The 16,407-nt window shown below is 27.8% G+C and overlaps 1 protein-coding gene and 1 long non-coding RNA gene across 3 annotated transcripts in view; one reads left to right on the top strand and one right to left on the bottom strand.

Moving 5' to 3' along the window:
- LOC148235553 (uncharacterized) overlaps window positions 1-15,042 on the top strand; it is a 97,721-nt gene extending 82,679 nt beyond the window's left edge. Inside the window, exons 1-3 of one of the 2 annotated variants that reach the window (XR_015809268.1) lie at window positions 14,283-14,607; window positions 14,672-14,833; window positions 14,898-15,042. This is a non-coding gene — a long non-coding RNA (uncharacterized LOC148235553). Of the gene's footprint in view, window positions 1-14,282; window positions 14,608-14,671; window positions 14,834-14,897 lie in introns of those variants that run through there. The other variant, XR_015809269.1, reaches the window with a different exon arrangement.
- LOC148235554 (4-vinylanisole receptor-like) lies at window positions 235-11,080 on the bottom strand. The gene is made up of 8 exons (XM_088184797.1): window positions 10,959-11,080; window positions 7,330-7,541; window positions 6,724-6,912; window positions 5,372-5,564; window positions 2,229-2,328; window positions 1,878-1,991; window positions 435-590; window positions 235-375 (listed from the first exon to the last, which is right to left on the bottom strand). Exons 1-8 carry the CDS (start codon window positions 11,063-11,065, stop codon window positions 313-315), a joined length of 1,134 nt encoding a protein of 377 aa, XP_088040923.1. The 5' UTR covers window positions 11,066-11,080; the 3' UTR covers window positions 235-312.
- Window positions 15,043-16,407: the final 1,365 nt, after the last annotated feature.

Raw genomic sequence — 16,407 nt, forward strand, 5'->3', positions numbered from 1 at the left:
TGAAGATTTAGGATCCTAGAATTGATTTGTGAACCTAATGCTCGGTGCCGGGATGTCGTTAAAACAACCTAACCGAAAAAGAAAACTTTCCTTGATGTGAGGTGGTAATGTGAAAGGATTACAGGATTTTTTAATTTAAAATATAGAGTATAATAGTTTACATATATATATTTAATATACATTTAAAATATAATCAATATGAATCTAATATTAGAGAAATGCGATAGTTTTCTGAGAATTTTTCAATCAACTAAAAAGGAGACCGTCTAGACGTGAAAGACTTCGCTGAAATAATAATATCACTGAGAGAATTTAAGATCGAGTTTTGTACGTATTTCGCATCACCGCAAAAGCCTTGTAGGACCAATTTAATAGCTGAAATAATTAATTGATTTAAATTCATGGCAAATAAAAGTGATAAATAAAAGTCTTACGTTTGTGAAGGTGTCCAAAGAAAGGGTGAAAAATTTTCCGGCCGTAAGTCTAAGTGGTCTTTTAACCCTTTCTCTAAATATTTTAAAGCTTCTTTTCACGTCCTCCGGATAATCTGCCCAGTTACTGTTGAAAGCGGCTTGCTGCAAGTATACACTCTGAAAGTGAAAGCATAATTTATACAATGAAAGTGAATATATTCAGGTATGAGGTTATCTATTGGTTAACCGTGGCAGTTAAACTTTTTTGGTATATAAATAAATCTGACATAATTTTTATTTAATTTAAATAATGTAACTAATATTACCTTTACACTTATATCCTGTCACAGATCTTGTTAAATATCTGATCATTTTTAAATAAAAATCTCATCCCTTTTTTACATACCCAACATATTAGGTGACAAAGATCCTAAGTAATATCAGGAAATTTTAAATAAACCTGAAAATTAGATTAATAAACGACGTAAAATGCAAAAATGTCTACTTAAAAGCATAAATCCAATATTTTTTATTTCATCTTTAAATTTTCTCAAAAACTGCCTTTTGCCGAAAAAATGCTTTTTTATTAAATTGGCAATAAATAAGAAATATATTCTGCATTCTGCAATTATTTTATATATCAGCTATTTTCCATCCAACTATTTTTTTCATTAAAATAATTATCACTATTCAGTAAAATTTATCTTTATTACAATCAATTTAACACTCAAATTTGAACATTGGAGCTTTCGGGTTTTGAGGTCGAAGGAGTGTGACTTTGCAGTCGGAAAAAGCTGGTTATAGTTTATTTTACATATATAAATTGCCACATATATAGAGAAAAGTATATGCAAGTCTTTATGGCGTGTTGAGTTGTATTATTGTCGGCAGCGATTCCGGTAGATGGGATTGTCGTAATGTGTTCTCGCGATGCTCTCTAGACGGTCCGCTGATGATGATGATAATGTATTTTAGCTCGTCTCTGCAGTTGTGACTCTATATCGTTTTCCATTGCTGACTCAAACCACAAAATATTGCTAGCAATTATTTGTAAAAAATATTATTTTTAATATTTTTTAATATGAAAATCGATGAATAATATGAGCTGCATAAATGATGTTTACTTTACTCATTTGCGTTAACACAGTCAATTCGAGAGCTATCCATTTCATCATTATTCATAATTTAGAAATAAATGGCAAGTTTGGCTTTACGCCCCTACTATTATATCTAAAGTTATATATACTAATCATTACTCCGGTTTATTTTTTGAACACATCTACGTAAGAAAATCTATAAATATTTTCAAAAAATAACCTGGATTTTCTGCAAAGCAATAGAGTGAAATGACGCAGACAAAAACCGTGTTTATTGGTCCACTAGTACTCGTAGACAATGATTGTGGTTCTGTGAAAGTTTATATCAAAAAATTTAGCAGGTGCCGAAATAAATTCAATGCCAAACCTTCCATATGACTTCATCTCCGAACCAGCAAAGCATAAAAATCTCCATCATCATACAGCAAAAGTAAGCAAATGTCCATAATAATTGCATTGGATGATGAAGTGGGTCTTCGATCTACAAAAAAAATGTAAATATGAAAAGCAATTACATCATTTCCTAGGGTATGCCTGAAGTATACATTATAATTATCAACGTTTATAACATGTGTCTTATGAGTACAAATAATATTTGCTTTTTTCATTACTAGACAAATAGCATGAAAGTAAACACATAAAGCTGTAAGTGGACACGTATATTTTCCAGATTAGGGCACGTTCTCGTCTCATTCTCTATATAAACAACTTTACTCACAGATAATACTCTAACCCCAACTAGACAAATAACCAAACCGCTCAACATGAACTGGATAGCTGCGGCAGCACTCCAAGCATCCTCCACTTTGGACACGTAACTAAAAAAAAACATATGTATTATTAAATATTATTTTTAGGAGGAATATCACAGTTTTATGTCTTTCATTTAAATTCTTTAAAAAAAATCTACACTGCATTTTTTGAGAAATTTATTATCAATCTTATATACTTGCAAAATAATAAAAATTAAATCTAAATATTTTATTTATTTATTAATTTATTTACTGTAGAGTAAATACAACGTAAAGTACATTTTTTCTACTATACAACATAAATATTTTTGAACAAAAGCATTCGACACAAATAAATTCCAAATTTTTAAACAATTGCTACACACACACACACAAAAATAAAACAGCACCCTTATTTATTACAAAAAATCGTTTAACAAAATCGGTTTACAGTATGTCTCTGAATTATCCGAAAACAAAATTAAAAATGTTACTTGTAATACAATTAATCCAGTCGAGTGCATCAATTAAGCAAAAAAAACTTTACAAACAAACCCTCAAGAGCAATCAAGAACGCTGAAGAACAAGACGTAAACAATGACCGCGACAGGCTTTTATGATCTAGATCTAATTCCACCGAAATTACCTTAAGAATGTATAAAAAAATTATCAAAGATTTCAGACGTATTTTTATTCCGTCAATGACTAAAGTTGCTAAAGGATGATGTCGACAACCAAATTAATACACGGTTTTTGGCTGCAAGCTGAAGTGTCCTAGAGAGTCGCGATCGCGTCCTTTATTCTTACCCGTTGCGGCCAGAACGTTAGCTCTTAAGAACACATCCAGCTTCTCAACGAGCTTTCCAAACATAATATATGTTTTGGCGATAGCTATGAGGAGCTGAAAAAATATATGGAATGGTGCTCATCTATTTTAGGTGTCCATAATTATGTTTAATTGTATAATTATTGCTTGTGTAATAATCATCATGACGCAATTTAATTTTTTAATTCATGACGATCAGTTTTGTAATAAAAAAATAAAATAATATAACTTATTCACTATAGATAGAAACTGGCAAGTCATTTACCCTTTTCAATTTACTTATTTAGAAATTGGCAATCTTTTTATTCCTGCCGAAGCAAATATCAAAGAAAATAATATCATTAGCTAACTCAATATTCTTCTTTGATATGTTAATATAAAAAAGCAACACTAATACAATTTTAATATGATAACGACATTTAGATTCATAAATTATCGTCAATTTTCTTTACAGCGAAAGGAACATCAAAGCACGGTAAAGTATGTCTAATAAATAACTATTTATTTTTTGCCCCCTTAATGTAATATTTAATAGTCCCACCCCCATCCCTGTTCATTTTTCACATTGTAATGGCGCTATAAAGGGGGCGCAGGAACCGCGAGCAATTAATTTTCAATTTTTCCCTTTTTTTTATAGCCGCGCAATAAATTTTGTCGCGTTATTGTATACACACATTAGACACAAAAGCTCACACGTGAAAAAATCCAATCTTTTTCGAGCCAATTTTGACTGTTTTTGAAGTTTGATTATCAATATTGTAAAAGCATTTGAGGAGCAGGTAAATTTAACGTGAATTTAATGTAAAAATACGCACGTGCTTAAAAATTTATTATATCAGATTTAATAAAAAAAATATTGTAAAACATTTTATTTTTAGTAAATTAATAAACACAATCACTTAAAAGTTAATTTAGGCGTTACATATATGAGTTTTATAATTTTATAATGAAAACATAACTAAATTCCAGTAAATTTAATTTTCATTTTAATAGTTTTAGTGTTTGAAGAATAAAATAAATATGTGCCTTGTGTTTTAGAGATTTAATGGAAGATTTGTAGAAGCAAAATCAATATTTTTTTAAATAATAATGAGAATATTGTAATCAAATTAAGTTAGGATAAAAAAATATATATTATAATATTATAATATTTCTTAATATCGGTAAGTAAAATATTTAAGCAAAATATATACAATACATAATATTTGAACAAAGCAAATATTATATTCACGACATGCAATGTACCGATAAAGTCGTATCAATTTTATTATCTTGAAACTTTACGATTTTTATACTATATTGCAAAAATGTTATATATTTAATCGTCTTGCCGGTTGAACCGATAAAAAATAAACTTTATTTATGGAAATATAAAAACCACCTTTTGATATATCAATAAAAGGAATCATAATTTTGGAAAAACATTTTTAGGGTGTAGAAAATACCCACATCAATTATTACACAGCAGTTGAAATCATAAATGTTCATCCTCGCGTCGTTTATATAAACGACTATCTATTTATATCAACAGCGTTACTCAAACTGGAACACGTAAGGTAAACTTATAATGGTTCCATAAAAAAATCATTGAGAATTATAACATAAGCACCAAGAAATTTAACATCAAAGTTGAGCAAAACTACGCCTACCTTTTTCTTCTATCGTCAATTAATCCAATTATAATTTATGCGGCGTCAATGAAAAATGTCGTTTTGATTTCAATAAAATTTTACTGCGTATAATGGATTGCATAAATACATAGCAATGTTTAAAAAATTATTTTTGCCGATTTTTTTGTTTTTATTAAATAAAAATAAGCTTATGATTTTGCACAAGAACATTTGCAATAAGTAAGTAAATAAATTCAAACCATTTAACGCAATTAATATTTTCATATCTCCTAATTCATTTGTGAATCCCTAAAAAATAACTTTTTACCAAAGAAAAATAAAATATTTTTTTAATAAAATTTAAGAGTCACAGCGTACAAACGTTGTTACTCTAAAATTTGAGTCAAATGCTTTTGTTAATATACTACGTTAGGTTACATCTTATAATAAAAAATATGTTTTTAATTTAATACATTATAGTCCATTCACGCGTTTTTGCGTGGTAGCTAAACTTTGCCGTTTACGCGTTTTTTATGGTTAAAAAAATTGTTCAATAAGCTTTTAAAAATACCGTTTGAACAAAATAAAAAATAAGAGATGGTAATATACATTTATAAATATTTTGATAGCGTGAAAAAAATGTTAAAATACAAAAATATATTCATATAAAATTCTGTAATGTAATAATAATCACCTGACAATGCTGCTATGATGATTAATGATCTCTCCGAGCTTTTCCCTTACCGTTTCCTCAAAGAGTACATTCTTGTTGCTAATTAACATATTGTTTTTATATTTTGAATTCGTCATGAACTTTCTTCTAAACATTCTCTCTGATAACATTTGCAAGTTCTCTATGTTGAAAGCCAAAATGTCCAATTGTCCCACTGTAATAAATAAAATAAAATCACTAACTTACCTAAATTTAACTAATAATATTTAAAATTTAGATTCACATAGTTCAAAATTAATTAGTAATTCCCTACAATTATTATTAATTTTCCTAAGCATAGTTATTTTTTAAAGTATGCTATATTTAAATATTGATTTTGGGAGCAAAGCATTTCGGTTTGGAATTTAATACGATTTTAACGACGAAACATCACATCGTGTAGATATGTGGGTGCAGTGTCGTTTTTGGATACTCGAAAACCTGAGGTTATAGAGCCTGAAGAGATACCGTAAAATATACAAATGGGACATGCAGGTCTTTTAACCCTCGTTATTTCTTCCCGGAATGGGTTTTTATTATTAAAAGGCGAACGAATATTTTTTTTATTATTTAATAAAAGACGTAAGCACTTCACTCAAGGGGTCGTACTACCATTACAGATACATAACAGCTTTTAATAATAGCCTATTCAAATAAATATTATATTTTATTGAATTACTTTTTGTAATTATATGTATATATACACGCAGTAAAAAATTTGATCGAGGTCGGCCAATGGAGAGCGAATATATTTTAGATCAGCATATCCCTGTGTCGTAAAAATCATAGTTGCTCTTTGATTAAAACACAAAGAGAAGTTGTTTGACTCCTTTGCTAAATATTGATTTTCATAGTACAATAAGAGCTGACGGGGCGGGCGTCAATTGAATTTGCACAAAATGTCATTCATTAAAAGCGCTTTTTTTTATTTTTACCGCTTCATGTTAGTTGTTAGATGCATAAATTTTGTAAAAAAATATTCTTTGTAATTTTTATCCTTTTTATTAAAAATGCGTATGTTTTGGTAAAGTTAATTTTTCACTTACATAACTTATATTTAAAATAATAATAAAAAATCAAAATTTTGGTCGATGCTGATTTTTTATATTTATGTGAGTTTTTAAGGTTTTGATAATTTCTGAATTATAATGATATTTTGATAAAATATATTTCAAAAATGAATATATTGGATAAGTTTGTAAGAGTCTAATACACTATTATATTAATAAAAATCTAAAAAAAAATGTGTATTAATGATTTTATTACACACTTATATGTCAAAATTACGACCTAAGTATGAAGAATTTCCTAACATATAATATGTATATACTTACAAGCATGAGCTATAAACGCTGGCATCATTGTGTCTAATACGCCGTCGACTAACACCACCGAAGTTTTCGAATAAATTTGCATTAAATACACAATCTGATAATAAGGCGTAGTTAGCACATCGAAATAAGGATACTTCACGTTGGTTGGTAAAACTTGAAAATTTTCACCGATAGGCATCAGGCATCCGACTGGAAGGCAAACAAAACTTTAGAAGAAGTCTACCGAGAAACATATTTTATTTTAATAAGCTTTGTTACCCAATATGCAAATGATATTTGCATTTTTGAAAGTAATTGTTACATTTAATTTTTAATAATTAAAATTCACAACTAACAAATTATAGAAAATAGAAATACATGACCAATTATCGTGATAAATAATAAAAATAAAATCAAACTACATTATTGATTGTAAGCTGTGATAATAATTTACCATTATTACAATATAAATATATCACTGACTTCAGTCTGATGTGCCACAGCTTACTTAGTAGTTGTTGATTGTGATTTTTTTAACAAAATTGCTCATTTTCTAATATTTATAGTTATTGTTTAAAGACAATTAAACTATTTAAATGCAATGCGATTAAAAATAATTAGACTTACCCGTAATAGTAACCAAACATAGATACAAATAACCCTTGGAAACCAATCTGCCTTTCCACACGGCCTTCTCTATGAACGGCACGTGTTCAGGCTCCGTCGCGTAGAACTCGTCGCTTTTAAGATGATTTATCAGCAATTGTACCTTTTTCCTGTTGTAGAGAAATATGGCTAGTTTAAAGCCCATATAAGCTTCGCTGAGCATGAGGTACATTCTAGGAAATAAAATAGAAACGAATTATTGTTACCGCTATTTTACACGGTGTTTCGCCATAATTCTTTACAATAGTTTTACTTCGTACGGTTCATATTCATATAGGTACTATACACTATGTACAAAATCATATTAGATTATCTATTAAAAGACTTACATTGCTTTGTGATAACATAAGTTTTTTTTAAGCAACATAAAATAATTCAATGGGTAGCAAACTTTATGCTCACACAAAATCAGATGTAAAAAAATAGTTTAAGAATCTACTTAATAAATGTGATAATACCAAAATATATATTATGTTCTCAACTTTAAAGTTGCCTACAATAAAATGAGCATTTTCTGAATTTACCATAGGTGACGCTTAATATATGTTACACTGAAGTTAGAAATATTTTTACTGGAAATTCAGTGAAATCAAATCAGATACATGCATATGTATTATAATATAAAGGTTCTAGTAAAATTATATGCTGCTCTAAAATGATTATGAAATTTAATTTAACAGTTGCTTAATTTCCATTCGCTGTTTAAACCCAAACCTAACCTAAAAAATTAACCAAACTCAACTTTACCTAAAGCAAGTTTTAAAACTAACTTTTGACGTGAATTTTTGACTTCTGAGAAGCAATTATTATTTTTGCGCCCTCCTATTGACCAAAATTCTGTTTGAATATACTTTGACCAATACTCTCATATCAGAAGTGCATAGTAATATCATTAAGAATAGCTATCATCTTTTAAAAAATAGTTTAATATCCAATTACAGACAAACTATGCAGCAATATGCGTGATGCGACATCGAAGAAGAATCTTCCGCTATTTTCTTATGAGAGATGAGTTGATTTAATTTGTATTTTGGGTTTTACCTAATGAAAGATCTTAAACTATAATTAGTTTTAGAACTTTCATGAGGTTAGGTTTGGGTTTAAACACTAAATGGACGTTTCGCAACTGTCAAATTGAGTTTCATAGACATTTTAAAGATTTTTGCAAGTAAAAATATATTTGAACTTCACTAGTAATATAATATAATTTCACTGAAAAATACACTTTTATTCACATGTCACATTTATTTATTAAAAATAATTATTCACACTATTATTTTTTAATAACTTTAATTTAATATTTTATATTGCAAATTAATGCATCGTATTTCATAATTTTATATGAAATATTGTTTTAACTCAATGCATTCCAATAAATTATAAATAAAAATAATATGACAGATTGATGTGGTAGTGCGGATTCTAATAACAAAGATGAAGATACAGGCAAAATTAACTTACAGCTGCTTTGATTCACGAAAGCTTGATTCACAAGCTTTGAAAATCATAGGTATCATGAAATCTATAAACAACTTCTAAAACAAAAAGCTTAGAAACGGATAACAGTTTTCCTAGTTACTAGCAATTCAACTGTTGTTAATAATAACAAACAAAAGTCTTCATTACTTTCAAACACATTAAACGTGTCAGAAATTTATATTACATATATTGTATAATTTTCGTTAATTAAAATACATACATATGTATAATATTTAAATAAAATATTCTTAGAATTTATTTATTTTGTTTTTATTATTACCTTTTTTACACGATTTTCCCAAATAACACAGTTTTTTAAATTTAGTTAACCAATCACTTTTTTATACGTTTTTTAAACGATTTTTGTGAAACATTTCCACCGTGTAAAAATTGAGTTGGGAAAAGTTTAGCTAAGATTCATAGTATATAATTACATGCCATGCATTTTTCTCGCCAAATTCAAATGAATGCCCCCACCTGCTGTCCCTAAATGACGTCCCTGCAATTACGACAGACACATAGTGTGCTCAACAATACCTTTCTTTATAAATTAAAGAAGGATAATTTTATATAAGACAGCGATCGCCCTTGTGTATCCAAGAAGACGATAAAAAAAATCAATGGATATTCTTAGGAACTCCTTTCTCATGCACCGTATTCTTTAAACATTGCTCGAAACTCATACATATAAATCCAGGTAGAAAAAAATATTTTACAAAAATAGATATAAAAAAATGATATTAAAGAATTTTTTACTTCCAAAAATACATTATTTTTCGAATCATATATAAAAAAATTTGATTAGCATGTGAAGAATAATTGTAGAAAAATATTGAGAACATATAATTTAATTTATCACATGTTTTAATTTTTAGCTTATTTAATCAGCACATTAAAATACACAAAGACTAATGGTACAACCTGATACGTTTCTCAACACAAAACACACCAAAAGCACAATAAACTTTTTACTGCTTTACCACCGTTTTAAGCTAACACAAAAACTTGATTACCATCTACCAACTACATACCCGAGTTAACAATAAAACTGATTTCGATATAACTAAAATAGGATGGTACCTATCTAACATTGACAAAAATGATTTAGTTATTACCTAATCGATTAGTTTACACGTCGATAAAAGCGTATATACGTGTTAACTTTATTCAGCGTTAAATTGAAACGAGGGTTTAACTCGCTCGCCTGCTTGAATTCAATCGTTAACTGTGACAAATTGCTCGCGGACGCTCACTTAAGCAAATTTCGTCGCGGAAAAACTCAGTGCTCCGAGGAAAGATTGGATTCGAGATTCGTCCGTACAGAACAAGACGAATGGAAGACGAAGAAAAAAACTAGAAAAGTATATTCGCGCATACTTCCGCGAAACCGAATTACACGAAAGCGATTTCGCGGTAAACAAGGGGTGGGTTCTTCCTCGGGGAAAACTCAATTTTCCTAGGGCGCGCGCGGGAAAACTTTGCCAAATTTCTAGACGTTTTGCCAATGTGTTTTTGCCTCCTGCAACATACGAATAGGTTATATATATATGAAAAGTTTCTATATATATATATAACCTATTGTGATCGATGGAAAGATAACACACTCAACTCTTTGCCGAAACCTATCATGAAGTAATATAAATAGTGTATAATCTTATATGATCGAACATCTTAGATTATAAGAGATAAAAATGCATTATTAAGTCCATTAAAAATCACGCATTACAGATTGAGAATTTATGTCTATTAAAATTGGTTTAAACGCACTGAACCGTCAGACCTTACTTTAACAAAAAAACAAGTATCGGTGCCGAATACCGTTACAGAAAAATTGATATTCAATACAATAGTATTTTCCTTTTTCCCAGCTCATATATAAACCAAACTTCTGGCTTAACCACTTTCATCAGAACTACTGCTTCGCTTTCAACTTGGAACTCGATTTAATCGATACAAATCAAAGCCTACAAGAGTTCAACTCAATCTTACATACACTGCAGCGCTCCAGCGAAAATAACCTAACACTGTGATTATATTCTTACTGAATAAAACAATCAACATATTTTAGATCTAGAAAATATGACACAATTTTATGTTACTACTTTCCTTACCCCTCGGCTACTTTTCCCACATCCTCCCCCGTGTGATACAAGAAGATTATCTCTCCACCAACCGGAAAAAACGACAGCATCCACCAGACGAAAACCCTATACAACATATGGATCCAAAATATTATAGAAAAAAACGAGCGGCTCGAGTACCACTGGCCGTAGGATTTGAACCAAAATTTGTGTATGGATATTAAACGGCTAGGGTCCGTCGACTTTTTAGGTAGAATTTTTATTCCAGTATCCATTGTGCTCCTGAACGATGGTGTAAAACCAATGGGGTCAGAAATATAAATAGCCAGTATTTATAGCGGTGTATAAAATCATAAATAATGGTAAAAACTACAATAAACGCTGTCGTTATAGCATTAAAAATGTAGAAATTGAATGTCGTTTAGTCGCGATCAAAAAGAATCCAAAGTAAGGGATGTGCAATTAAATGGAAATTAAGATAATGTCAGCCAATTAGCTATGCTGATAAAATAGACTAAGGGAATACTTAATTTTGAAAAAGAAACTAACGACATCTGTGACACATTTATAAAGCTAATTTTGTATTATTTTTAATAACTAAACAATTTTAAATATAAATGATTAACAACTGCAAAAATTAGTTTAAAATACCATTTGATTATAAATTTAAAACATTATTATTATATCTAAATTATTATAGACATCTGTTATCAAATTATTTTACTTATTCAACATTAACGGCTAGGTATAAATTATTTCTTTATTTTAAAAAACTATTGTTAGGTTGTTTATTGAATAATTAATTCGAACTTATTTATTCTGAGCAATGCATTATTTTTAATATAAAAATAAAGTAGTATCATAATGTGTCAACAGATGTCTATAGCTAAAATATTAACAATTAGTGTATATTAACCATTACATGTTTAAAAAGTTTAATAACAATAAATATTTTAATTTTAATATTTTAAATATTTATTTATTTACTTAAAATAAAGATTAAAGATTCGGAAAACAAAATATTTATATGTATATAATAAAAATAATATTAGTAATATGTTCTGTCAATAGATGTCTATAGCATAAAATAAATAAAAACTATATTAAAATTTTATTTAAATATATATATATATATATATATATATATATATATATATATATATATATATATATATATATATATATATCCTTTTTAATTTTAATGTGCTATTATTTTAGTTTATGTTTCACTTAAAAATATATTGAATTTTAATTTACCCCTATGTTACAGATAAATATTAAAATTAGCCACCATTGCGACATATTTTCTGAAATCATATTTTATGCAAAATATTACCACTAAAAATGAATTATAAAATAATTAAAAATATCATAATATTTACCTGATAATTAGGCGCATTTTTATTTGCTGCTCAGTGCTGCCATATAGTGAATTGATTTGCTGCATGTATCATTTTTTATAATAAAGATTTTTTATTGTTTACATTTGTATATCTCCACTTATTACAAATGGTAGGCGACTAAATTTTAAGCACCAAAAATAATTTAAAGACACAATTATTTATTTTACAAGCGTTGCTATCCTTTTGCCAGAATTCATATTTCGAGTACTAATCTAATTCGGGGACAGCATTTGGGAATAGGGCAGGTGAGCGCATTTGATCCCCTTGAATTTAGACAGAAAAATGCATGTCATTTATTTAAATGCTATAAAAAAATAGTTAGAAATAGCTGAAATGACGTTTTTACTTCTAGACCAGAAATTCTCGGGTTATTCCTAAAAACTAACAAAAAAATTCTTGAAAATATTTTTTTTAAATATGTCATTTCAGAGAAATCATATCGGAATACATTTTCAACAGTAGATATATATTTTTACTAGTGAAAACATAATTTATCTGGCAGTATCTCTTTTTATGTATATTATTTATATATGATTTATATTTTAAGAAGAATTTTATAAATAAAACTAAGTTCCAACTTATCGTCATACTCGAGAGATGATTTATTAAAAAAACCGGAACATTTAGTTAGATCTTCAATCCAAATTACACTCGTAGTTTGGATTGAAGATCATACTAAAAAAATACTATAAGTAGTTATTTAATTAAGGAAAGAGCTCTTGAGTTAAGTGAACAGATAAGGCAATTGAAGCCATCTACTTCACGTCTCCGGACTGCTAAAAAAATTGTTGCTAGCAAAGGATGGCTGACTGGGCTTATTAAAAGGAGCTCCTTTCACAGTTTGAGACTGCATGAGCAGATGAGGGAGCAGCCAAATTATTTCCCGGGAAGTTAGCTAAAATTATTGAAGACGGTAGATACAGCCCCGATCAAGTGTTTAACGCTGACGAGACTGGATTAAATTGGAAGAAAATTCCTAGCTGAACATACATCGTAAAGCCTAAGAAAAAAGCAAGTGGGCAAGCAGGCAAAGATCGAGTAACTTTGTTATTTTGCAGTAATGCGTCAAGAGATCCAATATTAAAACTCCTAATAAATTGAATCTAAAAATAAAAGATTGCATGCTTTAAATGACAAAGATTTAAAGAAGCTGTCCGTACCTTAAATGGCTAATAACAAAGGCTTGAAAATATATATGAAGCAGAAAGCACTCGGTTTTAAAGTTCTATTGATTGTTGATAATGCACCATGTTATCCATATTTGGAGCATCCTAATTACAGGTACTGTCTCTTCCACCCGACACAGCAAGCATCATCCAACCATTAGATCAAGGCATAATTTTTACTTCCAAAAGATATTACATTAAAAGCACATATCGATCTATAATGGATAAACTAAGATATGAGTTATTAATAAATGATTTATAATAATTTAGTTTAAAAATAAATCAACAGATGTCTATACAAATAAAATTATTTTTTAATGTAATAAATTTACAATACGTTTTGTTAAATCAACGCAAAGCACTTATTTATGCAATTTTATTTTTTATCAATATATGCTATTTTATTTTTGATCAAAATATGGTATAATATTTGTTATCAAACTGTTGCAGTTACTTTTGCAATAGTACTTTTCCCTTAAATTTGTAAATTAATAAATAAATCTTAAGATTATTTTTTTTAAATATATTTAAGACTAAGGAACTATACTTTTTATACATATTTTATTTGATTTTTTTATAATGAATATATTAATAAAAAAAAATTTAATCTCTTTAACTCAAATATATACTTATTATGATTTTAGTAGAACATAAATAATTTATCTATAATCCAAACTAAAAATATATCATTATCCTTAGATACAATATTATCATCAAAATTATATATGTACATACATAAAGAATTGTAAATTCACAGTATTTTTAAAGGATGTATCAGAAAAAACCCATAATTATGTTATCATTAAACTTACCAATTAACAGTCTGGTATATTATTATCGTGGCACATTTGAACCATTCGTACATTATTATAATTTCTTATCAACTCAATTCCTGAAACAAACATTATAATTATAATTCACATTCAATATTTATCTTATAGTATTATATGATAATAAAACATATACAATTTAGTTAATAGCTTAACCAGTATTTTACTACTATATATAGTTTGAATGCTTTTACACTAGACAGTCGATACAAAGCGTTAAAAATGAACAAATTAATATTCACTGCCTTTTTGTTGGTAGTAGCTGTGTCTCTAGTTTCTGGTAAGATGAAAAAATAATAATTTGAATATATTTTTATTTTTCATATTTTTTTTATAATTTTCAGGAGCACACAAAAAAGCACACGGTGGAAAAAAGACGTTTCCTGGACTTCCATCTTCCCCTATAAAGCATGAAGAAGAATCCGTAGAAAGTTCAGAAAGTGAATCTGATGAACATTCTGCTTTACATAGATTTAACAAAAAAGAAGGATCTGTTGGAGGAGAAAGTATGATATTTTAATTATTTGCTTATAAAATTGAATTTGTGTAAAAATGTTATATTTTTTTTAGAAACTAATCCATCTTACCCGAAGTTTAAGATTCATTAAATACATCAACAAATAAACAAGAAGCTAACTGTCAACTGCTAACATATGATGAATGGATTTATAAGAGCAATCGATTAAGTTTATATTGATATATATTTTATCTTAAGTTTTCCCTCTAATGATTTAAATAAATATGTTTATATTTACCTTTGTGTTTTATTATGATTTATCTGAATTATTCAATTCTTGTAAGTTGATAAATAATAATTGAATAGGAAATGTTCTAGAAATAATATTGTTGTTGTTAAGGAAACAAGTTTTTTGTTGTGGGGATTTCTAGAAAGGAAAAAAACTGGTCGAATCTGTTTTGAAATTTTATGCATAATTTGAGCAAGATGTTCCAAGTTGTTTTGCTTCTAGTATAAAAATTAATATAGGCAAGCAAATATATTAACTGTACATTATAAATATGTTTATATTCTTACCTTATATGGGTAAAATAATTACTTGAACATACACGACAATATTTATTAAATAGATTCTAATTTAGTAGTTTATGTACGTACATAAAATATTTTAAATCAATTGAGTAATGTAGCATTTATCTATTTTGCAACAATCAATCATATTGTATTGAAATACTTAATATCAAAAGTAGTTTATGCTATAAATGTTTATTGTTAATAATGCAACTTTCAATTAGTTTTATTTGGTAAACATACAAAATAACTCAACTTCAAAAGGTAGATCTCTAAAATATAATATGTATTTTATATAATAAAGTTTATTGAACATACTACCTTACAAAATAAACACTTTTGCACATGTGTACTATGTTTTTTTACGTTATTCTGATCGGTGGTCGTAAAATAAAATAAATAAGTAAAAAACTGGACAAGAGAACCTGGAAAACCTGTTTAGACCCACTAGTTTATTAAACTCGTTAGTGACTTGGCAACGCATAACATAAAAAATGATTAAAAAAAGAACTTCCAGAAGAAGACAATGAGTAAAAAATAGGCATAACAAAAAATGTTTTGTTTATTATCTAAAAATACAATCAAAACATAAAGTTTTACCTCAAATTTACAAGATATTTTGCACCAAATTGATAACTTAAACAAGGAAAATCTTTTAAAAATTCGTTACAAGAATCGATTTATAAATTTTGCAAAGAAGCACATGAATATTTATTATTCCACGTATTTTTTTATGAAGTGTATATAAAAAAACGATATAGTTTGTATCACAACATTGCCTAATCATAAAGCAGATGCTCGTTGTAATTTTCCAGTAACCGAGGCATAAGAAACCTTGAAAGCCTTGATCTTGGAGATGCCTCGATAGCATCGAACACGATTTACATAATCATGGAACAGGTATTATGGTGTGTGAGGAAAAAAATGTAAATATTTAATGCAAAACTGTGAGTAACGTTTATTTTTATATAATAATCTTATCATTTTCAACACGTGCTTAAATAATATTATATAGTAATCAAGCATTATTGTTATCAATGGGAAAATAAAGTA

Source organism: Plectrocnemia conspersa, unplaced genomic scaffold, assembly GCF_051122295.1.
Source record: "Plectrocnemia conspersa isolate PC_06_02 unplaced genomic scaffold, ASM5112229v1 ptg000004l, whole genome shotgun sequence".
Classification (NCBI taxonomy): domain Eukaryota; kingdom Metazoa; phylum Arthropoda; class Insecta; order Trichoptera; family Polycentropodidae; genus Plectrocnemia; species Plectrocnemia conspersa.

Excerpts from the sequence above, each read along its gene's own strand:
- LOC148235554 (XM_088184797.1), bottom strand. The coding sequence starts at position 11,065 with ATGTTGTATAGGGTTTTCGTCTGGTGGATGCTGTCGTTTTTTCCGGTT. Across the intron at positions 591-1,877 it reads GAGATGAAGTCATATGGAAG|AGTGTATACTTGCAGCAAGC; the intron begins GTTTGGCATTGA and ends TTTCACTTTCAG. Across the intron at positions 376-434 it reads CTTTGGACACCTTCACAAAC|CTATTAAATTGGTCCTACAA; the intron begins GTAAGACTTTTA and ends TAATTATTTCAG.